Source organism: Pseudonaja textilis, chromosome 1 (genome assembly GCF_049901715.1).
Source record: "Pseudonaja textilis isolate UNSWEBS1 chromosome 1, rPseTex1.2, whole genome shotgun sequence".
In the NCBI taxonomy this organism is placed as follows: domain Eukaryota; kingdom Metazoa; phylum Chordata; class Lepidosauria; order Squamata; family Elapidae; genus Pseudonaja; species Pseudonaja textilis.
Genome location: NC_141990.1, coordinates 3,374,594 through 3,402,436, shown reverse-complemented (window position 1 = coordinate 3,402,436; position 27,843 = coordinate 3,374,594). Strand labels below are relative to the sequence as shown.

The 27,843-nt window shown below is 47.3% G+C and overlaps 1 protein-coding gene across 1 annotated transcript in view; it reads left to right on the top strand.

The window, feature by feature from the left end:
* NCOR1 (nuclear receptor corepressor 1) overlaps nt 1–27,843 on the top strand; it is a 187,637-nt gene that overhangs the window by 44,918 nt on the left and 114,876 nt on the right. Inside the window, 7 exon segments of the mRNA XM_087924448.1 lie at nt 1,712–1,894; nt 8,818–8,931; nt 12,645–12,701; nt 14,364–14,416; nt 17,704–17,770; nt 18,712–18,884; nt 26,523–26,613. Of these exon segments, the coding sequence (XP_087780574.1) occupies nt 1,712–1,894; nt 8,818–8,931; nt 12,645–12,701; nt 14,364–14,416; nt 17,704–17,770; nt 18,712–18,884; nt 26,523–26,613 (738 nt within the window).

The window sequence follows — 27,843 nt, the reverse complement described above, 5'->3', positions numbered from 1 at the left end:
ATGTGTTTTCATTCTTTTTTTCAGGGTTCAGATGGCTGCCATTTTGTGCTCCCGTGGGTGGTGGGAATCAAAATGCGGTGGGGAATTAAAATCATTCCCTTCCCCAGAGCTGAAGAAGCTTCTTGGATGAGAAGTGAAACGTCTTCAAAGAAAAAAACAGAAAAGTTTCAAACCCAACGGTCCTCTCTGTCCAAAAGGTGGACTTTTGCTGTCTTCAAAAACCTTTGTCTTTTGGATCAACCAGGGACTTTGCGATGTCCCTGGGATCAACAGAATGCACCCCTCGCTATCACCGTCTCTGCGGGACGGTTTAGGTCCGTTGGGACCGACCAGGGGCGAAGATATCAGCTGCGATCTCGGAGCCCCGAGATCGCAGCTGTATCGCAGCGACGTAGCTCCGCCTTCTCCCGTGTTCTCCTGTGTTGCGCCACGCGTTTGTGAAGTGGCTGTGTTGTGTCCCCAATCTGCACATGGCTCACTGCGTTGGACGGCCTAGAACGGTGATGGCGAACCTTTTCGTTGCGGTGTGCTGAAAGCCTGTGCACGCTTGGTACCCACAATGCAATGCGCCCTGCCCCCCCCGCCCTGCGCATGCACTGGCAACACCCCCATCGCGCCCTTACCTGCACTGCGCATGTGTATGCCTCCCAGTTGATTTCTGGCCCGTCTGAGGCCTTTTTCACCCTCCCAGAAACTCGAGGGAAGCCTTTGGAGCCTCAGGAGGCTGAAAAAAACCGTTTTTGCACTTCCGGTATTTCCAGAAGGCCCATTTTTCAGCCTCCTGAGGCTGCAGAGGCTTCCTTGAGCCTCTAGGAGGGCGAAAAAGGCCTCAAAGGGCCGAAAAAATCAGCTGGGAGATGCACGCATGCGCAGTGCCGGTAAGTTTGGCTGCGGTTCACGTGCCTGCACTACATTGCTCAATTCGTGTCTGGGTGTCTCTCTCTCTCTCTCTCTCTCTCTCTCCCTCCTCTCTCTCTCTCTCTCTCCCTCTCTCCTTGCTCTCTCTCCCTCTCTCCCCCTCCCCCCTCTCTCCTTCCCCCCTCTCTCTCCCCCCTCCTCCCTCCCTCCTCCCTCTCTCTCCCTCTCCTCCCCTCTCCTCTCCCTCTCTTCTCCCCTCTCTCTCCCTCTCTCCCTCCCTCCCCCTCTCTCTCTCTCTCTCCCCCCCTCCCTCTCCCTCTCTCTCTCTCTCTCTCTCCCCCCTCTCTCTTTCTCTCCCTCCCTCCCTCCCTCTCCCTCCCTCCCTCTCCTCCCCCTCCCTCTCTCTCCCTCTCTCCCTCTCTCTCTCCTCTCTCCCTCTCCCTTTTTCTCTCTCTCCCTCTCTCTCTTTCTCTCCCTCCCTCTCTCTCCCCTCTCTGTCTCCCTCTCTCTCCCCTCTCTGACTCCCTCCCCCTCTCCCTCCTCTCTCCCTCTCTCTCTCCCTTCCTCCCTCTCTCTCCCTCTCTCTTTCTCTCTCTCTCTCTCCCCTCTCTCTCTCCCCCTCTCTCTCCCTCCCTCCCTCTCCATCCCTCCTCTCTCTCCCTCTCTCTCTCCCTCTCTCTCTCTCTCCCTCCCCCTCTCTCTCTCCCCTCTCTGTCTCCCTCTCTCTCCCCTCTCTGACTCCCTCTCCCCCTCTCCCTCTCTCTCTCCCTCTCTCTCCCTTCCTCCCTCCCTCTCCGTCCCTCTCTCTCTCTCTCCCTCCCTCCCTCTCTCTCTCTTTCTTTCCAAACGGCAGGAGCCCATCTTCGGAGGCAAGCATGAAGGCCCCCCGTCGCCCATGTCGAGCCAGTCGTGCGGGGAGGACCAGAACGCCTCTCCCTCCAAGCTGTCGAAGGAAGAGCTCATCCAGAGCATGGACCGGGTCGACCGGGAGATCGCAAAAGTGGAGCAGCAGATCCTCAAACTGAAGAAAAAGCAGGTCAGCCACTAGCGGAGAACGGGGGCACTGGGTTTTAGGTGGTTAAGGAAATCGATACGGCTGCCCAATTCATTCATCCTGACTCCGGGTGGCTTCACGAAGATTAAAAACCCAGTATAGCTAATCCCACCTTAAGAGAGAGTTCTGACCCAAACCTGGTTCCAAGGAAACAAACGCAAAACTGAGGTAACAGCAAAACCTTTTAATGATTCTTTATGAATTCCATTCCTTCACGGTTAAAAGGCTGTTTCAAACTAATTGTCTCTGATAAGAAGGAGCCTTGCCAAGGTGGTGCAAGGCTGCCAAGAACATTAGATAAAGTTACCAAGAAAGATTTCAAACACAAAAAGTCTCCAAACACAAACCAAGATATATTCTGAACGTCCACCAGGCTTGAGTGCAAAAACTTCTTTGCTTCCTGCAAAGAACTCCGGTTTCTCAGCTGGCTTTTATCTCTTCAAGGGGGGGCCAACATCTTGCAGCCTTACTTCCGATTCGGCCGTGCTGCTGCAGCTGCTCTTTCCTTTGAGCAGCCCTGTGTGCATGCACACTGGGCACAGGCTCCCCAGGGACCTCTTCCTCACTGCTGCCAGCCTCCACAATCTCCAAAGGCAGCCTTCCACTCCCCGATAGTCCTGGCCCCATCCCTGCATCCCACACGGGCCCCTCACCTGGGGTCTCTCTCTCTGAGACCTCACCTGTCTGCACCTGCTGCTGGTGAACCACAACAGAGAGGAGCTCCATAAGATATTTCCAAACTTATCTCTGCGGGGATGACGTTCCACAGAGAGGGAGCCACCACTGAGAAGACCCTTTCTCTTGGTCCCATGGACCTCCTTAAGAGGGGAGATCCCTAATAACTTATTTCCACAGGGAGAAGGCCCTTCGGTTAGGATTCCGGGCAGTCGCCCTTAATTAAATCATGAGCCTCGAAGCCAAGCTTCAAAAACTTCCAAGGATTTATTAGGAGCGCGCATGTCGGCATGACCTGCATAAAGACGGTTCTGAGACACGTAATTCACCGTCGCCCTTGGCCCTGGTTTCTCCCCCCCCCCACAACCCCTCTGGGTGCGTCATAATTCATATTCTCCAACCGAAACACGTCCATAGCTGAGAGTCAACAATCACGTTCTCCAATTGGAACTTTTTGAGGGCAGAAATTCCAGTAGCTTAGTTATAATCTTTGCAAAGGTAAGAATGGAATGCACTTCCGGTCCCCAACTGCTGCATTGTTCTTTCAAATTTATTCCTCCCCTTCTTCTGCTCATGGCAACTTTGAAACAAGCTGTCATGCCTCTGGTGGAGAGGAGGAACAGCCGGCATGGAGTGGAAGTGTGGCTCCGGAGGTGGTGGAGGAGGCTGGGGAAGGGCAGAGGCCGGCTGAGCAGTCAGAGGAGGACCCAGGCCCATCCCCTCTCCATCCTAGGGCACCCAGGGAGGAGAGAATAAGGGAGAAACATGAATGGCTGGTCTACAGGGGAGGAAAGGGCCCCGATCCCCTTCATGGGCTGCAGCTGTGACAACTGGATAAGAGGATAGACATGCGTACGAACGCTGGAAACACAGTGTGTAAATATCCCTAGTTTATAGTTCCTCTCTGAGTTTGGCGTCCTTCCCAGTGTGCGTTCTGTTATCTACGGTCGTCCTCCAGCCCTTATCTTGCCTGGTTTGTGTTGCTTTTTTTTTTCCTCCTTCTTGTAACTGTTTGTGTGGGATTTTTTTGTCTCCCGTCAAGGATATTTGGAGCTCGGAAGCAAAGTGAAGGAATAAAAGGGGCTTCGCCAGGTTTTTGTGACTGCGTTGGTTTTGTATCCCACACGCTGGGTCGTCACATAAGCATAGAAACGTTTCATGAATTGGCACCTTCTTCTTGATCCCATTAGATGGACCTCCTTCAGAGGGAAGATCCATACTGTCTTATTTCCACAGGGGTGAAGTTCCCCAGGGAGGGAGCCACCACAGAGAAGGCCCTTCCACTTGGTCCCATGAGATGGATCTCCTTAAAAGAGAAGGTCCGTAAGATCTTTCTAATTTTATCTCTGCGGGGATGATCTTCCCCGTGGAGAGAACCACCACGGAGAAGGCCCTTCTTCGTGGTCCCACCAAATGGACCTCCTGAAGAGAGGAGACCCATTAATGTCTTATTTCCAATCTTTGCGTGGATGATGTTCTACAGCAGGGGTGTCCAACCTTTCACCTTCCCTGGGCCACATTAGAAGATGAAAATTTGGTTTGGGCCGCACATAAAATAAAATAACAGTAACGATACCCGATCATCCCAAAAACCATAGAAAACATAGTTAACATATTAACTTTATTTGGAAATGAAGTTAGTGAGATGTTTTTATTATTTATTATTAATTATTTATTAAAAATTATTTATTTTTTATCACGGTTTTTTATCACAGTTTTTTATCACAGTTTATTTTCCGGCCAAATTTTGCGGCGGGAGGGGGAGAGAAAGCTCACCTGCCTCACGCCTACCTCTCCTCCTGCAAATAGCCCGGCTGGATGAGGCAGGACTGGAAGGCAGAAGCAGCAGCAGCAGCGGCGGGGCAGAAGCAGCGGTGGGGAAGGCTTCTGCCCCTGCCGCCGCCACCGCTTCTTCCCCGCCACCGCCGCCGCTTCCCGCCACCGCTGCTGCTTCTGCCGCCACATTTCTGCCCTCGCCACCACCCCTGCCACCGCGCGCTTCTTCCCCGCCATGGGGGCAGTGGCGTGGGGCAGAAGCAGCAGCAGTGGCGGAGAAGAAGCGGTGGCGGCGGGGCAGAAGCGGCAGGGTGGCAGCGGGAGAAGAAGCGGTGGCGGTGGGGGCAGCAGCAGCGGTGGGGGCAGAAGCAGCAGCAGCAGTGGCAGGGCAGAAGCGGCGGGGTGGCGGCGGGCAGAAGGGCGGGGGTGGCGGCGGGGCAGAAGCGGCGGTGGTAACAGCAGGAGGTGGCGCTCTGACGGCGCCCGCCTTTTTTCTTGCTGCTTGGCCTGGCGCTCGCCTCGCCCCGCCTCGCGCCTGCCTCTCCTCCTCCTCCTCGCTGGCTGTGGCACGATGGTCGGGGTGGGCATTGGGCCGCATTACGAGGCGACCTGGGCCGCATGCGGCCCGTGGGCCGCGGGTTGGACAAGCCTGTTCTACAGGAAGGGAGCCACCAAGGAGAAGGCCCTTCTCCTCGGTTCCACCAGATGGACCTCCTTAAGAGAGAGGATCCATAAGGTATCCTACCTCCCTGCTCTGGTGGGTAACTGGAGAAGATGGTCCTTCAAATAATCTGGTTATGAGCCACGTAGGGCTGTGAAGATGATACCCAGCGTGACATGGGCACGGACCAGCAACCCATGCAGTCCCTCACAAGAGAGGCGACAGGTGTGCGAATCTAGACTTGGAGAAACCTCTGCGGGCTAGATCAACGGAGGCTTCTGGATCCTTTCCGACGGCAGGCCCATGTCACACGTAGTCAAAAGAGGAGATGACTAGGGCGTAGGTCACCATGGTTTTTGGAGTAGAACGGTTAAACGTCTTGATAGGTCTAGTCTAATTTGCAGGATGGCTCTTGCGTTATGCTAGAATGAATCTGGGAGTTTTCAACGTGTCGTCCTCAACCCAGCTACAGGATCTCGGGCCTCCCAGGAGACGTTCATTACGGGTTGCCAATGCAGTACATTTTTTTGGTCTGTGGCTCTTGTCTCCGACAGAAGAGAAAGTTTGTAGGTTTAGGGTTGAACTGTGGGGACCTTGGTGCTCTCTGAGCTCGGTGGTTTCCTTGCAGACATTTCGTGACCCAGCTAGGTAATGTCATCAGGGATAGAATGGAGGGTGGGGGTTATGGATAGGAGGAGGAAGATGGGGGGTCCTTGGTGCTCTCTGAACTGGATGGTTTTCTTGCAGATGTTTCATGACCCAACTAGGTAACATGATCAGAGGAAGGAAGGAAGGAAGGAAGGAAGGAAGGAAGGAAGGGGAAGATAGTTGGGTCCTTGGTGCTCTCTGCGTTTGTTTTCTTGCAGACATTTCATGACCCAACTAGGTAACATCATCAGGGAAGGAAGGAAGGAAGGAAGGAAGGAAGGAAGGAAGGAAGGAAGGAAGGAAGGGGAAGATAGTTGGGTCCTTGGTGCTCTCTGAGCTGGGTGGTTTTCTTGCAGACGTTTCATGACCAAACTAGGTAACATCATCAGTGCTAGAAGGAAGGAAGGAAGGAAGGAAGGAAGGAAGGAAGGAAGGAAGGAAGGAAGGAAGGAAGGAAGGAAGGGGAAGATAGTTGGGTCCTTGGTGCTCTCTGAGCTCGGTGGTTTCCTTGCAGACATTTCATGACCCAGCTAGGTAATGTCATCAGGGATAGAATGGAGGGTGGGGGGTTATGGATAGGAGGAGGAAGATGGGGGTCCTTGGTGCTCTCTGAACTGGATGGTTTTCTTGCAGATGTTTCATGAATCCAACTAGGTAATATTGTCAGTGCTATAGAAGGGAGGGGAATTTGTGGAGAGGAAGGGGAGCGGGGAAGGAGGAGGAGAAGGACCGTGGGGTCCTTGGTGCTCTCTGAGCTGGGTGGTTTTCTTGTAGACATTTCATGACCCAGCTAAGTAACATAATCAGTGCTCGAAGATAGTGGGGTTTGTTCTCTTTCCTTGACTAGGCTGTTGTTCGCTCTTTGTTTATCTGAGTTGGCAGTTCCCTTTGGGATATTGTTTTTATACCTTGGATTGTGGGTCTGGTGTTAATCCTGAGGTTAATTTCTGCTTATCGGCGCACTGATTGCTGCCAAGGAGGTGTTGTGGGCTTTGAGGTTTTTGATTGTCTCATTGAAGTGGTGTGTAGATGTCGTTTATCTCTGTGTGTCTGCAGATGGCTGATTTGTCAGGAGTGACCGGCCTCCAGGAATTCTCTAGTGATTTTGGGATTTGGCTTGGTTAGGATGCTCAATAGTTTCCCAGAGGAATGCTTTCTCTTGTCTACGTCTTGTCTCTTTCGACCTCCACACTGAAAGAAGAGAAGAGAAGAGCAGAGGAAGAAGAATTAAATAGAACAGAATAAGAAGTAGAATTAGAACTAGAAAGAATAGAATTAGAATTAGAATTAGAATTAGAATAGAATAGAATAGAATAGAATAGATACTGGAATGAAGAATAGAATAGAATAGAATAGAATAGAATAGAATAGAATAGAATAGAATAGAAGAGAATAGAATAGAATAGAATAGATATAGGAATGAAGAATAGAATAGAATAGAATAGAACAGAATAGAATAGAATAGAATAGAATAGAATAGAATAGATACTGGAATGAAGAATAGAAAAGAAGAGAAGAGAATAGATATAGGAATGAAGAATAGAATAGAATAGAATAGAACAGAACAGAACAGAACAGAACAGAACAGAACAGAACAGAACAGAACAGAATAGAATAGAATAGAATAGAATAGAATAGAATAGAATTATTTATTAGCCAAGGGTGATTGGACACACAAGGAATTTGTCTTTGGTGCAAATTCTCTCAGTGTACTTAAAAGAGAAGAGACATTCGTCAAGAATCATAAGTTACAACACTTAGTGATAGTCATCTGTTACTACAGTATAAGCAATCAAATCATTCATAGGTTACTAATGCGCAATCAAAACATACTAGGAAAACAAAATAACGATAAAGATACAAGCAACAGTCATAAGTGGGAAGAGTGTTAGGAAGGATGAGAAGAATAATTGTCATACAGTCTTACTAAGTAATTTGACAGTGTTGAGGGAATTAGTTGTTTAGCAGAGTGATAGTGTTCGGGGAACAAACTGTCCTTGTGTCTAGTTGTTCTGGTGTGCAGTGCAGTATAGCATCGTTTTGTGGGTAGGAGTTGAAACAGTTTATGTCCGCGATGTGAGGGGCCTGTAGATATTTCCACAGCCCTCTGTTTGACTCGTGCAGCATACAGGTCCTCCATGGAAGGCAGGTTGGTACTAATTGTGTTTTTTCTGCAGTCCTAATTCCTCTCTGGAGTCTGTGTCTGTCCTGTTGGGTCGCAGAACCGAACCAGACCGTTACGGAGGTGCAGATGACAGACTCCATCCTTCCTCTGTAGAACTGGATCAGCAGCTCCTTTTGGGCAGTTTGAGCTTCCTGAGTTGGCGCAGGAAGAACCTTCTTTGTTGTGCGTTTTTGATGACGTTTTTGATGTTAGGTGTCCATTTTAAGTCCTGAGATGTGATAGAACCTAGAAACTTGCTCTCTACTGTTGCTCCTGTGTTGTCTAGTATCCTAAGAAGTGGTCGTATGGGAGGGTTTCTCCTAAAATCTATTAGAATTAGAATTGAAATAGAATAGAATACTAATACTACATTTAAGTTGCCCAAGTGTGATTAGACACGCGAGGAATTTGCCTCTGGGGCAGAAGCTCTCAATGTACATGCAAAGCAACAGAGTAATAATAATCATAAGAGTGACTTTATCAATAAGGGAGTAATTGATGAGCAGGATAGTAATAATACTACAGCCGTACAACATGGATGAATATGTTTAGGCCTAAGACCGTGCCGTGGGAATTAGGGGAAAAAAAACTATCCCTGCATCTAATTGTTTGGGCATATCGCCACCCTACGACGGGGTCCCAAGAGGAAGACCTGAAACAGGTCATGTCCAGGATGGTGAGGGGTCTGCAGTTATTTTCTCAGCCCTCCTCCCGAACCTCCCACGATCTATACAGATCTCCTCCGGAAGGCAGGCTGCTTGCAGTTGTCGTTTTTGTTTTTTTCCCTGCGGTCCGTTCCGATATTGCTCGGTTTGCAACGGCCGGGCCATCCATCCCTCCTCTCCTTCTGAACTCGCCAAGGTGACATCTGGCCCTCCAGATGTTCGCATTATCTCTGACTCAGTGCCTACGCATGCGCGCGTGCGGCTGACGTTCCTCTCTCTCTCTCCCCCCAACTCTCCTCTCCCTCTGGTCTCTTAGCAACAGCTGGAGGAAGAAGCGGCTAAACCGCCTGAACCGGAGAAGCCCGTCTCCCCTCCGCCGGTGGAGCAGAAACACCGCAGCATCGTCCAGATCATCTACGATGAGAATCGGGTAAGGCTTCCTCCTTTCGTCCCTTGCTTAGTCTTGCTGAGAACTTTTTTGTGGGGGAAGGAAGACCTCGTTTGGTCCTCGTTCGAGATCCTCCTCCTCCTCAACAGGTTCTCCGCTCCCCCCCGACTCTCTCAAACTCTCACGATTCCCGGAGCCTGCGGCCGTTGTGTTTTCTTGTTGCGCGACGTTACGGGGAAAAGTGGGATTCCTCGTGGCCTCGGCGGAGAGAAATCATCGATGTAACCGGGGGAGAGCGAATAGCTAATAGCGCAAAGAAGAGCAACTAAGAGGACCAGAGGCTTGGAGACTTAAAAACAAGGGGGGGGGCGGGGGGTGTTGTCTTCCAACTTGACAGCTTTTAAGACTTGTGGACTTCAACTCCCAGAATTCTTCCTTCTCCAGTCGTGTTAGCTCAGGAATTCTGGGAGTTGAAGTCCACGAGTCTTAAACTTGCCAAGTTTGAAGACCCTTGCTTAAAAAAAAACATACGAAGAATGGTTGCAGGAATTGGGTTTGGCTAGTCTAGGGAAGGGATGTGGTCAGTGGTGGAATAGAATAGAATAGAATAGAATAGAATAGAATAGAATAGAATAGAATAGAATAGAATAGAATAGAATAGAATAGAATGATATAGGAACAGAATTTAAATATAATGGGATGGGATGGAACGGGATAGAGAATAGAATAGAATAGAATAATAGAATAGAACAGAACAGAACAGAAGAATAGAATAGAATAGAATAGAATAGAATAGAATAGAATAGAATGATATAGGAATAGAATTTAAATAGAATGGGATGGGATGGAGCAGGATAGAGAATAGAATAGAATAGAATAGAATAGAATAGAATAGAATAGAATAGAATAGAATAGAATAGAATAGAATAGAATAGAATAGAATGATATAGGAACAGAATTTAAATATAATGGGATGGGATGGAACGGGATAGAGAATAGAATAGAATAGAATAATAGAATAGAACAGAACAGAACAGAAGAATAGAATAGAATAGAATAGAATAGAATGATATAGGAATAGAATTTAAATAGAATGGGATGGGATGGAGCAGGATAGAGAATAGAATAGAATAGAATAGAATAGAATAGAATAGAATAGAATAGAATAGAATAGAATAGAATAGAATGATATAGGAATAGAATTTAAATAGAACGGGATGGGATGGGATGGAACGGGATAGAGAATAGAATAGAAGAATAGAATAGAATAGAATAGAATAGAATAGAATAGAGCAGAATAATAGAATAGAATAGAATAGAATAGAACAGTAGAATAGAATAGAATTAGAATAGAATAGAATAGAATAGAATAGAATAGAATGATATAGGAATAGAATTTAAATAGAATGGGATGGGATGGGATGGAACGGGATAGAGAATAGAATAGAATAGAATAGAATAGAATACAATAGAATACAATAGAATACAATAGAATACAATAGCAGAGCTATTAGGGAAGAAAAAAAAAAACATTAAAAAGAGCCAGTTAGGCCTAGTGGTTAAAGCACTAGGCTAGAAATTAGGACGCAGTGAGTTCTAGTCCCACCTTGGGCATGAAAGGCGGCTGGGTGATTTTTGGACCAATCACCAGGAGACTAGGAGTTCTAGTCCCGCCTTAGTCAGGAAAGCTGGCTGGGTGATTTTGGGCCAATAGTATTAGGTCTCGTGCTTGAGCAGGGGGTTGGACTAAGTGACCTCCAAGGTCCCTTCCAACTCTTTAGCCTGCCTGCCTGCCTGCCTGCCTTCCCTCCCTCCCTCCTTCCTTCCTTCCTTCTTTCCTTCCTTCCTTCCTTCCTTCCTTCCTTGTTTAGCGACTTCACAGTTCATAGAGTTGGAAGGGACCTTTGGAGGTCTTCTAGTCCAACCCGCCTGCTCAGGCAGGAAACCCTCTTTGAAATGGCTGTCCAGTCTCTTATTAATTCATTGATAGAGGAGAGGAGAAGAGAATAGATTAGAAGGAAGGGACCTTTGGAGGTCTTCTAGTCCAATCTGCCTGCTCAGGCAGGAGACCCTTATAGCATTTCAGAGAAATGGCTGCCCAAGCTCTTAATTAATTAGGAGGACAGAGAGCAGTAGAATAGAGAACAGAATAGAATATGGAATGGAATGGAATGGAATAGAATAGAATATTGGAGTGTAGAATAGAATAGAATAGAATAGAATAGAATAGAATAGAATAGAATAGAAGAATAGAATAGAATAGAATAGAATAGAATAGAATAGAATAGAATAGAATAGAATAGAATAGAATAGAATAGAATAGAACAGAACAGAACATAGAAAGAATAAGGGAGGGAGGATAGAGCATTGAGCTGGAAGGAATCCTGGAGGTCTTCTAGTCCAGCCCCCTGTTCAGGCAGGAAACGCTTATAGCATTTCAGACAAATGGCTGCCCAAGCTCTTCTTAATTAATTAGGAGAACAGAGAACAGTAGAATAGAGAACAGAATAGAATATAGAATAGAATAGAATAATAGAATAGAATATAATAAAATAGAATATTGGAGTGTAGATTAGAATAGAACAGAACATAGAATAAGGGAGGGGAGGATAGAGCATTGAGCTGGAAGGAATCTCCTGGAGGTCATCTAGTCCAGCCCCCTGCTCAAGCAGGAGACCCTTCTTGCATGTCAGACAAATGGCTGCCCAGGATCTTCTGAAAAAATTCCCAGTCCTTTGGCTGGACACGGCAGGCAGGACTCCAAGTTCAGTGCCTGGAGCTATTTGGACACCAAACAAGCCGTGGCATCCCGGTCCGTTTGCCAAGCCTCTCTTCCCCCTCCCTCCCTCCCTCCCTTCTGTTTACGGTGGAAACTGGACTCCGCTGAAGGATAAGTGTGAGGCGGAGGAAAAGAGAGACTGACAACCCCTCCCAGGGGATGTAAAGAGGGAAGGGGCTCCATTCCTCATTTCCCTCCCCCAATCCCCACCTGGACACAGGTACAGCTAGTCCTCGACTTAGCGACCGTAGCTGAGCCAAAATTTCTGTTGCTAAGTGAGACCTTAGGGACTTTTGCCCCTTTTCTTGCCATCGTTGTTAAGTGAATCCCTCCTGTCGTTAAGCGAGTCGGGCTCCCCCTTGACTTTGCTTTGTCGGAAGGTCGTAAAAAGAGGATCACGGGACTCTGGGGCAGCTGCGTCCGTCATAAATACGCGTCAGTTGCCAAGCTTCTGAATTTTGGTTGCGAAACCAGGTTGTTAAATGTGAAAAACGGTCGTAAAATCACATTTTTCGGTGCCGTTGTTCCTTTGAATGGTCGCTAAACGAACTGTTGTAAATCCAAAGCTACTCGTAGTCCTGGACTTACAACCCTTCACTTAGTGACTGTTCGAAGATGCAACGGCACTGGAAAAAAAAGTGACTTAGGCCTGGTCCTCGCATTCACAACCGTTGTCGCATCCTCACGGGGATGTGATCCGCTTAACAATCGCAACGATTCGCTGAACGACGGTGGCAGAAAAACGGGCGCAGCTCGGTTGAGCTCCATCTTGCTTAGTAGCAGAAATTCCAGTTGTAAAGGGAGGACCCCCCTGCCAGTCATAAAATACTTCCTTGTGTTTGAAAAAGAGCTTTTTTTTTCCCCGAGCGCCTTCCCCAAACCTGAGGCTGGAGAAGGGGATGGAACCGCTGGGAGGTTACAAACCTTTAGGCGGAATTCTGGGTAAAGGTTTGACTTCCCTTTCCCTCTATTGCAGAAAAAAGCAGAGGAAGCTCATAAGATTTTCGAAGGGCTGGGCCCCAAGGTGGAGCTGGTGAGTTGTTCCTCCTCCTCTTCTCCTCCTCCTCCTCTTCTCCTCTTCTCCTCCTCCTCCTCTTCTCTTCTCCTCCTCCTCTTCTTCTCTTCTCCTCCCTCCTCCTTCCTCCTCCTCCCTTCTCCTCCTCTTCTCCTCCTCCTCTCCTCCTCCTCTTCTCCTCTCCCTCCCTCCCTCCTCCTCCCTCTCTCCTTCCTCCTCCTCTTCTCCTCTCCCTCCTCCTCTTCTCCTCCTCTCCTCCTCTTCTCCTCTCTCCTCCTCTTCTCTTCTCCTCCTCCTCTTCTCTCCCTCCTCCTCCCTCCTCCTCCTCCCTTCTCCTCCTCTTTCCTCCTCCTCTCCTCCTCTTCTCCTCTTCTCCTCCTCCTCCTTTTCCTCTCCCTCCTCCTCCCCTCTCCTCCTCCTCCTTCTCTTCTTTATCCTCCTCTTCTCCTCCTCCTCTCCCTCCTCCTCCTCCTCTCCCTCCTCCTCCTCCTCCTCCTCCCTCCTCTTTTCCTCTCCCTCCTCCTCCCTCTCCCCCCTCCTCCTTCTCTTCTTTTCTCCCCTCCTCCTCTCCTTCTCCTCCTTTCCCTGCTACTCCACCTCTTTCTCTTCTTCTCCTCCTCCTCTCCTCTCCTCCTCTTCCTCCTTTTCTCCTCCTCCCTCCTCCTCCTCTTTCTCCCCCTGCTCTTCCTCCTCTTCTCCTCCTCTCCTCCTCTTCTTCTCCTCCTCCTCCTCCTCCTCTTTTCCTCTCCCTCCTCTTTTCCTCCTCCTCCTCCTCTTTCCTCCCCCTCCCCTCCCCTCTCCTCCCCTCCTCCTTCTCTTCTTTCTCCTCCTCCTCTTCTTCTCCTCCTTTCCTGCTACTCCACCTCTTCTCTTCTTCTCTTCCTCCTCTCCCTCCTCCTCTTCCTCCTCTTCTCCTCCTGCTCTTCCTCCTCTTCTCCTCCTCCTCTCCCTCCTTTCTCCTCCTCTCCCTCCTTTTCTCCTCCTCTCCCTCCTCTTTTCCTCCTCCTCCTCTTTTCCTCTCCCTCCTCCTCCTCTCCACCCCTTCCTCCTTCTCTTCTATCTCCTTCTCCTCCTGCTCTTCTCCCTCCCCTCCTCCTCTTTCTTTCTCCTCATCCTCTTTCTCCTCCTTCTTCTCCTCCTCCCTTCTCCTCTTTCTTCTCCCTCCTCCTCTCTCCTCTCCCCGTCCCCTTCCTCCTCTTCCTCCTTCTTGTCCTCCTCTTTCTCCTCCTCCTCCTCTTCCTTCACCTTCTTCTCTTTTTTCTCCTCCTCCTCCTCCTCCTCCCCCCAACTCCCCTTGTCTTCCCCTTCCCCCTCTTTCTTCTTCTTCTCTTCTTCCTCCTGCTCTTTCTCCTTCTCCTCCTCCTCCCCCACTCCCTTCTTCTTCTCTTACTTCTCCTCCTCCTCTCCTCCCCGCTTGTTGGCTTTCATCCCCCTCTAAGGAAGGGACTTTCTTCGAAAGCAGGAAGAGAAGCAAAGATCTCTGGCCTAACCACCTTTGCTCCGGTTGGAAACGGCAGTCCTGGTTTCCTTGCTTAACAACATTGTTATTTGCCCTGGTTACTTCCAAACTGTTTCTCAGCCAAGAAGTTTGTGCTTTGGAAATCTGGTGCTTTCAGTCTCTTCGATTTTCACTTCCTAGTTTCTAAACGCAGCTAAGTTTCCCGTCTTCTTTTCCCACAGCCTCTTTACAACCAGCCTTCTGACACAAAAGTGTACCACGAAAACATCAAAACGTAAGCAAATATGGATATGATTTCCTTCAGATTTTTGCAAGCGGGGTGGGAAGGGCTTATTTATTTTAAAAAAAAAATGGAATTTATTTTATGCTTATTCTTACGTCAGTTCGTTTAGCGACTTTTAAAAGTTAAAATGGCACCGAAAAAAAGGGACTTTTGGCCGTTTTTCACACCTACGACCTTAAATTGGCCGCTGGCTCATATTTACGACGGTCGCAGTGTCCTAGGATGTATGTCAGATGATCCCCTTTTGTGACCTTCGGACCAGCAAAATCCACGGGGGAGGCCAGATTCACTTAACAACCGGATGACTAACTTTTTTTTTTTTTTGAAAATTTTATTTGGGTTTTCACACAAAAAAACCATAATACAAATAAAACATCTTTTTTTGAAAATAGCATGTTCCCGGGTTATTACTTCTTCATACAGACACAGACTCAATTTCATGCTCATTTTTGTGTTCTATTCCATATCTTATTACCGTTTTACATTTTCTACATCTTTTCTCATTAAACAAATTTTCCCCTGTGGTTACTAATTGGAGTATGACACCTTTATATCTTTTAATTTTATCCATTTAACTCTTATTTAGGCTTCAATATATACCCTAAAGTTATTTTTTTTTATAGTTTAAATTCCAGGGTACCTTACGTTGTTGCTTTTGCAGTTTAACTCGGTCAAGCAAAACTTTCCCTTCTTATCTTCCTCCTGCACATTCTTTTCCGGTCGAGTTCTTCTTCGTGGTGGCCATTTCTGACCACGGCTGCAACCGCCTTCGGGAACGGGAGTAATGGCCAACTGAGGAGAAGAGATGCGGCTCTCCTCAACCCTGCTGGCAGTCTCCCTCCTCTTCACCACCTCTACGGGGTGGCTTAGCCCCAAAACCAGCCGGCTCGGGGTGCTCCGGCTGCAAGCACGGATCGAAACCACGCACAATCGCGGTTTTGGTCTGTCGGTGAAGGAACTCAAACCGGAAGGCTAACTTTTATCAGCTGCAATGATTCGCTTAACAGCAGTGGCAAGGAAGGTCATAAAACGGGCTCAAAACTCACCTCACAAACGTCTTGCTTCACGGCAAGAAATTTTGCCTTCCGTTGCGGTCGTAAGTCAAGGACTGCCCATCGTTATTACCAGTGGTCCTCAACTTACAACTGCAACTCTTTCTGTTGTTAAGCGAGGCCATGACCCCCAGGATGCTGCCATTGTCGTAAACACACACCGTTGACAAGTGCCCGGATTTTGATTGCCTGACCAAGGGGAATACTACGACGGTCATAAGTGCAAGGAGCAATTGTGAATGGCTTGTTTTTTTTCCAGTGCCATTGTAGCTTGGAACGAATGGTTGTAAGTCGAGGAATAAATAGCCTTTTCAGGGGTATGAACTACACTGCTCAAAAAATAAAAGGAACACAAAAATAAGACATCCTAGATCTGAATGAATAAAATATTCTTATTAAATACTTTGTTCATTACATAGTTGAATGTGCTGACAACAAAATCACACCAAAATTATCAATGGAAATCAAATTTAGCAACCCATGGAGGTCTGGATGTGGAGTTACACTCAAAATTAAAGCGGAAAAAAACACTACAGGCTGATCCAACTTTGATGTCATGTCCTTAAAACAAGTCAAAATGAGGCTCAGTCGTGTGTGTGGCCTCCACGTGCCTGTATGACCTCCCTACAACACCTGGGTGTGCTCCTGATGAGGTGGCGGATGGTCTCTTGAGGGATCTCCTCCCACACCTGGACTAAAGCATCCCCCAACTCCTGGACAGTCTGTGGTGCAACGTGGTGTTGGTGGATGGAGCGAGACATGATGTCCCAGATGTGCTCAATTGGATTCAGGTCTGGGGAACGGGCGGGCCAGTCCATAGCATCAATGCCTTCGTCTTGCAGGAACTGCGGACACACTCCGGCCACATGAGGTCTAGCATTGTCCTGCATTAGGAGGAACCCAGGGCCAAGTGCACCAGCATATGGTCTCCCAAGGGGTCTGAGGATCTCATCTTGGTACCTAATGGCAGTCAGCCTACCTCTGGCGAGCACATGGAGGGCTGTGCGGCCCCCTAAAGAAATGCCACCCCACACCATTATTGACCCACTGCCAAACCAGTCATGCTGGAGGATGTTGCAGGCAGCAGAATGTTCTCCACGGCGTCTCCAGACCCTGTCACGTCTGTCACATGTGCTCAGTGTGAACCTGCTTTCATCTGTGAAGAGCCCAGGGCGCCAGTGGCGAATTTGCCAATCTTGCTGTTCTCTGGCAAATGCCAAATGTCCTGCATGGTGTTGGGCTGTAAGCACAACCCCCACCCGTGGACGTCGGGCCCTCATACCACCCTCATGGAGTCTGTTTCTGACCGTTTGAGCAGCCACATGCACATTTGTGGCCCGCTGGAGGTCATTTTGCAGGGCTCTGGCAGTGCTCCTCCTGTCCCTCCTTGCACAAAGGCGGAGGTAGCGGTCCTGATGCTGGGTTGTTGCCCTCCTACGGCCTCCTCCACGTCTCCTGATGTACTGGCCTGTCTCCTGGTAGCGCCTCCATGCTCTGGACACTACGCTGACAAACACAGCAAACCTTCTTGCCACAGCTCGCATTGATGTGCCATCCTGGATGAGCTGCACTACCTGAGCCACTTGTGTGGGTTGTAGACTCCGTCTCATGCTACCACTAGAGTGACAGCACCGCCAGCATTCAAAAGTGACCAAACCATCAGCCAGAAAGCATAGGAACTGAGAAGTGGTCTGTGGCCACCACCTGCAGAACCACTCCTTTATTGGGGGTGTCTTGCTACCTGCCTCTGCTTTCCACCTGTTGTCTATTCCATTTGCACAACAGCAGGTGAAATGGATTGTCAATCAGTGTTGCTACCTAAGTGGACAGTTTGATTTCACAGAAGTGTGATTGACTTGGAATTACGTTGTGTTGTTTAAGTGTTCCCTTTTTTTTTTTTTGAGCAGTGTATTTCTCTGTAAGGTGGATGCCAAAGAACCATGGAGGAATTATTAGTCGGGTTTTTGGGGGGAGCAGGGAGGAGTTGAACTGGGTGTGACTCCTTCCACGCACCCACAAACTTCCTGAACACTTTTATCAACACAACCTGCATTTATTTTTCCCATCCCCTAGTCCTCCCCCACAAAGGACACGAACCAAAATGCTGTCCCCCTTTGTGAGCGAAGGAGGAAAATTTTGGGTGTGAAATTACGTCCCAGACGGGGAGGACAGCTTGTCTCTCGGCTCTAATGTGCGTCTCCCCCCGCCTCTTTCTCTCTCTTTTAGGAACCAAGTGATGAGAAAGAAGCTGATTTTGTTTTTCAAGAGACGGAATCATGCCAGAAAACAAAGGGTAGGGTTGTGCTGTGTCCTTTCTTTCTTTCTTTCTTTCTTTCTTTCTTTCTTTCTTTCTTTCTTTCTTTCTTTCTTTCTTTCTTTCTTTCTTTCTTTCTTCTCCTTCCTTCCTTCCTTCCTTCCTTCCTTCCTTCCTTCCTTCCTTCCTTCCTTCCTTCCTCCCCCCCTCCCTCTCCCACCCCTCCTTCTCCCTTTCTCCCTCCCTCTTTCTCTCTCTCTTTCTTCGTCTCTCCCTCCCACTCCCTCCCTCCCTCTCCCACTCCTCCTCTCTCCCTCCCTCCTTCTTCTCCACTCACTCCTCCCTCTCCTTCCCTCCTCCTCCCTTTCTCCCTCCCTCTTTCTCTCTCTCTCTTCCTCCCTCTCTGTCCCTCCCTCTGTTTTTCCCAGTCCACTTCCCACTCCCTCACTCCTTCCCTCTCTTTCTTCCTCTCCCTCCCTTTCTCCCTCCATCTTTCTCTCTTTCTCCTTCCTGCTCCCCTTTCCTCCCTCTCCCTCTCCCTCCCTCCTTCCTCTCTTTCTCCCTTCCACTCTCCCTCTCTCTCCTTCACTCTCCCTCCTCCCATCCCTCCCATTTCCCACTCCTTCCCTCCTTCCGTCTCTTTCTTCCTCTCCCTCCCTTTCTCCTCCATCTTTCTCTCTTTCTCCCTCCTGCTCCCTCTTTCCCTCCCTCTCCCCTCTCCCTCCCTCCTTCCTCTCTTTCTCCCTTCCACTCTCCCCTCTCTCTCCTTCACACTCCCTCCTCCCATCCCTCCCATTTCCCACTCCTTCCCTCCTTCCGTCTCGTTCTTCCTCTCCCTCCACCTTTCTCTCTTCCCCCTCCCCTCCCTCTTCCCTCCTCCCTCTCCCTAATCCCTCCCTCCCCTCCCTCCTCCCCCCGGTGTCTCTCTCTGTTTCTCAGTCTCCCCGACTCTCCCTCTTTGGTCTCTGGGCCCCCCCTAGGAACAGAAGATCTGCCAGCGCTACGACCAACTGATGGAGGCCTGGGAGAAGAAGGTGGACCGGATTGAAAACAACCCGCGGCGGAAGGCCAAGGAGAGTAAAACCCGGGAGTATTACGAGAAGCAGTTCCCGGAGATCCGGAAGCAGCGGGAACAGCAGGAGAGATTCCAAAGGTAAGGCAGGGCCAAGGGGGGCCCCGGTTGGGACCTGGGCGGTAGGGCGCCTCACCCCGAACACCTGCGCCCATCCCATCCCATCATGCTCAGCGGGAGGGGTACATTGGGGGTCCCGTCTGGCCGAGGACTTCGGGCCTTTTTCTGCCGTGGGTCCTGATCTCCAAAAGCAGAAGTTAGGATTAGTTAGGCGCCTCGGCCTGATTCATCCTTAAAATTAAATGAAAAATATTTCATTTAAAATTAAAGAAATGGTTTGTTTGTTTTTTCCTTTCACTTAATTATAATTCATATTATTTAATGATTATTTAATTAATATTTAATCCTCTGCTCTTTCATCTTTAAACTAAAGGCCTTCAATCTTCGTTAAATAAAGATTTACGTATTCAATTTTTTATTCAGTAAAGGTTGATTTAATTTAAAATGGAATAAATGATTTACGTATTTCTCTAATTTCTTTCATCTTTAATCTTTAGAACTTATCTAAAGATGTTTAATCTTTATTAAAGATGTATTTGTTAAATCTTTATTAAGTAAAGATTTAATTTAATATTAAACTATTTATTTAATTTAATTTAATTTAATTTATTTGCTGTCTCACTAAGAGGCTACTCTAGGCAGTTTACAATGATAGAGTGAACAGACGTAGGAACAGAAACAGAATAATAACACAAGCCCAATGAGAATACAGAAAGTCCTCGACTTAATGACCACAATTGAGCCTGAAATTTATGTTGCTAAGTGAGAAATTTGCTAAGTGAACTTTGCCTTCTTTTACGACTGTTCTTGCTGCGGTGGTTAAATGAATCACCGCATTTGTTATCTTAGTCACCGTCATTAAGTGAGTCTGGCTTCCCCATTGACTTGCCTTGTGAGAAGGTCACAAAAGTTGGTCACATGACCTTGGGACGGTACAACCGTCATAAGTACACGCCAGTTGCCAAGCATCCAAATTTTGACCACCTGACCACGGGGATGCTGCAACTGTCGTAAGTGTGGGAAATGGTCCTAAGTCACTTTTTTTCAGTGCCATCATCGCTTTGAACGGTCACTAAACGAACGGTTGTGTCATGCCCCTGTTGGAGTCCGACTCTGAGGGAGAGGAGGAACAGCCGACAGGGAGTGGAAGTGGGGCTCCGGAGGTTGTGGAGGAGGCTGGGGAAGGGCAGAGGCCGGCTGGGCAGTCAGAGGAGGACCCAGGCCTATTCCCTCTTCATCCTAAGGCACGCAGGGAAGAACGGAGAAGGGAGCAATACGGCTTATGGGAGAGGAAGCGGCCATGATCCCCTTCATTGGCTGCAGCTGCGGGGAATAGTATATAGGAGGGGCGTTTAAAACACAGTGTTGCTAGAAGCAAAGCGTGTTTTATTTCTGGCTGAGGTTGATCTTGGTTGGCATTCTTACAACGGACTGTGCCTTGTTATCTTCTTGAAGTTTGTAATTAATTCTCCTGGTCTGTCGGTGGGAATTCCTTCAGTGCGATTTGTTTTGGTTTTTTGTATTTCTCCGTTATCTGTCCTTTGAGTTTGCACTGTATTTCTTTCTTTTGGAGACTATTTTGGAAAGAGTTTCATCTCCAACTGAGAATAATTGAACATTGGGGCCAAGTTGGGAGGCATTAAAGGATATTTCTTTACGTTTTGGACTTTGTTACGTGTGTGCTGCTTCCCGGATCATCGCAGGTTGTAAGTCAAGTGTCAACTCGTAAACCATTCCTGGCCTGCTCTCGAGTTGCCATAGGCAGGAGTGGGGGGACAACTGATCGCAAAGCTCGATTGCTATGATCAGAAGCACATTCCACACATACCTTTCTCCAGATTGTATGCCAGGTTACTAGAGCAAGCTGGAGGCTCATGTTTTCTACAGCCTGGGAAACTGCTCTGTTGGAGAATGTGATTTATGACACACCTCCATTGGAGAATGTAATTTATAACACATCTCCGAGAACGTGATTTATGGCACACCTCCGGTTGGAGAATGTGATTTATGACACACCCTGGGAGAAGGGGGGAAACAGGGTCATAGGTGGGCAGTAAATTATGTAGGACAGAGCCTGTGATGACCCGGGACGTGGCACAAAAGCAACAAAGTCACAAAAGTAAGTAACGTCCCTTTAATTCCTCCAACTTGGCCCCCAACATCCAATTATCATCGGCTGGAGAGAAAAAAACTCTCGCAAGAACAGTCCTCAAAGGGAAGAAACTCAGTCTGAACCCAAAGTACATATAAATTATAAATAAAAAACCAACACAAATCACGCTGCAGCCATTAACGAGACAGGGCAGGATAAGGAATTGCAGACTTTGTGGTGGACTGGCAATTGAAAAAATGATGGGAGACGCAGGGAAGACGTCTGAGCAACTGCCAGCTCCGAGAGCCCTCGGGTAGCAGTATTTATTAAGAAAATGCAAATACAAAATCAAAACAATGACTTCAACATTAGCTCAGCAACATTATCTAGCTAGGCCTCAGCGAAGGTGATAAAGTTCCGTGAGAAAGCAGGGCACCAAAGGTCTCATGGGAATGGCTCGGATAGGTACTGTGAACTCCCACACACATTCCTGGCCTCTGAGCTTAGCAGACCATAACAGGATCAAACTCTCATCATAAAGACACTACTGCCCTCATGAGGAGCGTTTGTGATACCCCAGATCTTACAAAGCTGTACAAGAACTTGCAGAATATGATGGATATATTACCACATTCCCTCCTTTTTTATTTATTCAAAGATAGGGGTGTTTCAGTGGCATAAAACACAGTTCCTCGCAAACTTGGTTTCGTACACTTAAGGCTGAGGCACACATTTGAAATAGATTAGGAATACATTGAATACAGCAACATAACATAATAAGTGTAATAACAATTATTACAACTAATTGAAACAATAAACGTAACCATGAGCTGTCAGGAAGCCAATCCCATAGCAAAGCCCAAAGTGACTTATTGAAGCCATCTTTTCCTGCTTCGTGTTCAGCTATGCGGTCTTCCATATCATGAACAGTTCTTGTAATGTTAGGCTCATAATTATGTATAAAAACACAACAATGTAAATGAATTAAAGCACAAACTCCTAACATTATATCTAAAGCATAAAGTAACTTGGTGAATTTCAGACACTTCTTCATTTAACATCTTAATATTCTCAACAGTATCATAAAACATAGCAACAGTAAAATTATTTAAAATATGAATATCTCTATAGTTCATAGCTATTCCAAAAAGGTGGGTACATGCATACAAAGCTAACAATTAGTTACATTTAAACTCTTTGCTGCAATCCGAACGTCCTTGATGTAGGAATTTTCCTTCCATAAATTATCACCAAGGTCTCTAGTTTCTGAGATAATGGCAGCTCTCCGCCTCCGCATTAGAGTCCGTGGAGGCATAAGACGAATGGAAAAAGAAGTTGTGTAAAGTAACTTAGGCAACTCCAATTGACACCAATATTGTCCATAGTCTGAAACAGAAACATTAAACAGGATCAGAGTTGTAGCACAGGCTGAAGATATAATATCCTTATCAGGTCCCGAGTAAAGAATGTCTTGACCCTTATGCCAGGACCAATGTGCTGGAAAAATAAAAAGATGCCGCTGTTTGCAGATTAATTTAGTCCGATTCCCCAAAGGAACCTGCTGCATACAAGTTGATAACCTCAGATAAGCAGTCATCTTTTCCCAGCTTTCACAGCGCCACGCCTGGACAGCCGGCATCAAGAGAATCAGGAACCACGGAAACGCCATCCTGAGAATCAGGAACCTCAGGAACGGAATCAGGAACCACAGGAACGCCATCCTGAGAATCAGGAACCTCCTCACTGGCACTCTGCAAGGCGCTTAGAATGATCAGGCCGGATACATCGACCAGGAACCCAACGAATTTGACCAAGATGTTCGACTGCTGCATAACCACGTCCCCACGTAATCAGCTCAGCGGGAACCCATGCCGGATCCGGAAGGAATCGCACCAACACTCGAGGCCTCACTGCATCTGTAGAAGGGAAGAAAAATGCCTGCTGGCCGCGCCGAGGGGGTTACCAGACAAATTTAAAAATTTAAAGTATACAAAGCAAGATTTAAATGATCTTGAATTGCCGGAAGCCCCAGGAGCTTCCCTCCTTTTTTATTTAATTTAGCTAACATGTTCTTGAGCGTGCCATTATAACGCTCCACAATAGCTTGTCCTGTGGAATTGTATGGAATTCCAAATTTATGTTCCACGGACCACTGTTTGCAAAACTGATCAAAGACTGTGCTCCGATAAGCCGCACCATTGTCTGTTTTTAAAGTTTGAGGCGTACCAGCGACTGAAAATGTCTTAATGCAATGATTGATGACATGTTTAACCGCTTCACCTCTTTGAGGAGTAGCCATTAGAAATCCTGAATAAGTATCCACAGTCACATGTATATACTTCCAAGGTGCAAATGATGGATACTGAGTAACATCCATTTGCCAAATCATTGAGGGTTTCAACCCCTGGGGTTGACTCCCATAGGAATAGCTGTGCCTTGCTTTGAACAAGTTGGACATTGTTGAATTATGGCAGCAGCTTCTGCAGCAGTAAGCTTGAATTGATGTGCCAACGCTTTAGCATTTTGATGAAAATAACTATGGCTGTCCCATGGCTGGACAGTGAGAACTGAAGTTACAGCACTGTCAGCTTTGGCATTGCCTTGTGATAAAATTCCAGGTAAATTACTATGACTACGGATATGGGCAATAAAACACACATTCATACGCTGCTCCAAACATTCTTGCAACAACAAAAGCAAACGTAGAATATTAGGTGATATTCCAGGAGACAAATAAGAACCTGCTACAAAGGGTAACAAATTATATACATACAAAGAATCCACTATTAGATTAAAATCCTGATTTTGAAAATTTTGAAAAGCCAAAACTACAGCAGCAAGTTCTGCCTGTTGGGCAGACTTCTGCTCTGAAGTCACTTTTGTATGCCAAATTCCAAATTTATCTTTCCAAACACAAGCACCAAAAAAAATTTTTTTTCTCCATCAGTAAAAACTGTAGGAGCATCTGATATACTGATTACTGATTTAGGTCACACCCTGTCCCAATAATCTCTTTTTTTGCTGACTTTGACCCCCCAGGAGCCCGACATTGCGCTTTAAAATGTCCAGGCTTCCCGCAATTGAAACAAGTGCCTTTGTTAGCATTTCCTGCCTGGAGAGCCAGAGCTAAAGTCTCCATATTAAAAGTCTGACTCCCCACCTTTTGGCAATCTGCGTTAGCCTGATCTACTGCTAACTTCAAAAGCAATTCATTCCTGGCAAATTGATTGTCAATTTGCCTTTCAATAGCCACTTTCAATCTGCTAATGAAATTTTCATAGGGTTCATTGTTTCCTTGTTTGATGTTAGTAAAGGTCTTCTCACCACCTTCGCCGTCAGGGAGAGTCCGTACGGCTTGTAAATTTAACTGTGGGAGAAGAACGAACCCCTCCTCAGGCATTCTATCTCTCTGTTGATTTAAAGCAACGTCCACACCAATTTCTACTGGATTAAGTTGAATCTCCACTCCAAAATCTACCAAATCATCTCCTGATAATTCCCTCTATTTGTTGCTTCTTGAATAGCTGCAGTAACTGCATCTACTTGAACTCTTAAAGGCAAACTCTTCTCTTCTGACAAAGTATTTTCAGTGCCTGACAGCCCTCTGGATTTATCTGGAGGTGCTGTCGGTGGTAATATACGTACCGCATTGTAAGGCGGCAAACCTTCTTCGGGGGTGCTAGGAGCGGTTGTTCATGCGTAGCTAATGCATCCATAACCACCCTCCAGGTTAACAAAATTGAAGAAGGGGCACGAGGCTCCTCGTGCAAAAATTTCCCTATCTTTCTCCAGCGCTCTACTTTAATACTACCTCCCTCTGGATAACACGGAATATGTTTCCAAACATACTGTAATAAGTCCTCAATTTCTTTCTTTCCTACTTCATGTCCTCTACTATGAACTCCAAACTTAAAACTATTCCCAGCGATCTCTCTCATTTCCCTAAGGTGCTTTGTCTGAGCTTTCGAGAGACCTTCCCCATACTCACGAAAAGAATCTGTCTCCGTCCAGCGAAGAAGATGAGGGCCCAGTCGGCGTCCATGACGATGAGTATAGGATGCGGGAAGCGTATAGCTTTCAAGCTATCACGCCAAAACGTATAGCCTTCCAAACTATCACGCCGGGGTCACCACTTGTGGTGGACTGGCACTGAAAAATGATGGGAGACGCAGGGAAGACGCCTGAGCAACTGCCAGCTCCGAGAGCCCTCGGGTAGCAGTATTTATTAAGAAAATGCAAATACAAAATCAAAACAATGACTTCAACATTAGCTCAGCAACATTATCTAGCTAGGCCTCAGCGAAGGTGATAAAGTTCCGTGAGAAAGCAGGGCACCAAAGGTCTCATGGGAATGGCTCGGATAGGTACTGTGAACTCCCACACACATTCCTGGCCTCTGAGCTTAGCAGACCATAACAGGATCAAACTCTCATCATAAAGACACTACTGCCCTCATGAGGAGCGTTTGTGATACCCCCAGATCTTACAAAGCTGTACAAGAACTTGCAGAATATGATGGATATATTACCACAAGACTTCCAAAAGATAACGAAACACACACAGTTGGGAGGACGCCAGAATAAGACTTGACAAACAAAGATAATGCACGCTTTGCTTCCAGCAAGGTGCCGTGTGCAACCCCCCCTTTTATCCTGTTTTCCCAGCTGCAGCTAATGAAGGGAATCAGGGCCCTTTTCTCCCCCGTAACCCGTGTTGCTCCCTTCTCCGTTCCTCCCTGCATGCCCTAGGATGAAGAGGAGATGGGCCTGGGTCTTCCTCTGAATGTCCAGCCAACTGTGCCCTTCCCCGGTTTCCTCCACAGCCACCGGGAGCCACACTCGCACTTCCTGCTCGACCTCCCCCTCAGAATCAGATTCCAACAGGGGCCCGACAGAGCCGACTGCACTAGGGAAAGTGCCGACATGATGTTCCTCATAAATACTGTATTTCCCCATGTATAAGCCACCCTTTTTCCAAAATTTTCAAGCCCAAAAGTAGGGGGTGGCATATACAAAGCAGGTACACTTTTATACGTGAAAAATGCATAAAATAATAAAGTAGGAATAAACTGGTTTTCCAGCAGTATGCTATACTTTTTTGTAAAAATTGTAAGTGACGATACGATTACGAGTGCGAGTACGCGATAGAAATGCACGCTAGGCATCGGCCTGAATGTTTCGTTCCTACTCTCGTTCCGATGCGTAGATTGCTAGCGCCACCCGCACCGCGCGTCATGACCAAAGTTGTAGATCTAGACGTCGAATTTTGTTTCTTTGTAAATTTTTCTTTCTTCATAACTTGTTTCTCTAATAAAATATTTTTTTCAAAACTTCACAGTCCAAAAATTGGGGTGGCTTATACAAAGGGGGTGCTTATACATGGGAAATACGGTAATTGGATTTCTTTTGAAACTGGGCTCATGAATTAATTAGAGCATCCGTCGGAGGAACCCTGACATCGAGGACTTAGCGGTCAACACATCGATACAACCCCCCCACACCCACCCCCAATCGCCTTTAATCCGAAGTTTCGTCTTAACCATCTTAACCCTTGTGCCACCTCTGCAGGGTTGGCCAAAGAGGGACCGGCCTTTCGGCCACCATCGCTCGGAGTGAACACGAAATCTCCGAGATCATCGACGGGCTGTCGGAACAGGAGGTGAGAGCGGCCGCTTTCCCCGGAAGGTTTGGGGAAGGGCGAAGCGGGGAGAGCTGGAAAAATGAAAGAAATGAAAACCAAGGGTTTGGTACGGGGAGTCCTTTGGGGATCAGAATCCCCATTGTGAAGCCAGCTGGGGTGGTTAAGTGAGTCATAGCTGGTTTTATAAGGGGTTTTTTTGGCGGCGGGGGGGCGTTATTCGAATCACTAGAGTTGTTAAATGAATCACACGCTATTGGGGGAGATAATGATTGTCTTTCCTCCCTCCCTCTCTCCTTTTTCTCCTTCCTTCCTTCTTCCCTCCTCTTTTTTCCTTCCTTCCTTCCATCTTCCTTCCTTCCTTCCTCCCTCCCAACCTCTTTTTCTCCTTCCTCCCTTCCTGCCTCCTCTTTTTCTCTTTCTTTCCTTCCTTCCTCCCTCCTCTTTTTTCTTTCCTTCCTCCCTACCTCTTTTCTCCTTCTTTCCTTCCTTCCTTCCTTCTACGTCCCTCCCTCCCTCTTTTTCTCCTTTCTTCTTCCCTCCCTCCCTCTTTTTCTCCTTATTTCTTCCTCCCTCCCTCTTTTTCTCCTTCTTCCCTCCCTCCCTCTTTTTCTTTCTTCTTCTCTCTCCTCCCTCTTTTTCTCCTTTCTTCTTCCCTCCCTCCTCGCTCTTTTTCTCCTTATTTCTTCCCCCTCCCTCTTTTTCTCCTTTCTTCCTCCATCCCTCCCTCTTTTCTCCTTTCTTCTTCCCTCCCTCCCTCCCTCTTTTTCTCCTTCCTCCCTTCCTGCCTCCTCTTTTTCTCTTTCTTTCCTTCCTTCCTCCACCCTCTTTTTTCTCCTTTCTACCTCCTTCCCTCCCTCTTTTCTCCTTTCTCCTTCCCTCCCTCCCTCTTTTTCTCCTTCCTTCCTTCCTTCCTTCCTCCTCCTTTTTCTCCTTTCTTCCTTCTCTCCTCCCTCCCTCTTTCTTTCTTTCTTTCTTTCTTTCTTTCTTTCTTTCTTTCTTTCTTTCTTTCTTTCTCTCTCTCTCTCTCTCTCTCTCTCTCTCTCTTTCTCAACCATGAGAACAATCACCCAATGGAACGGTTAATCTCCAGAAGTTGTGAGAGCTCCCTCACTGGATGTTTTTTAAGACGAGACTGGACAACCTATTGGTCTGAAATGGTGTAGGCCCGGTCTCCTGCTTGTGCAGGGGATTGGACTAGATGACCTCGGAGGTCCCTTCCAACTCTACGATTCTCTTCCTCTCTTTTCT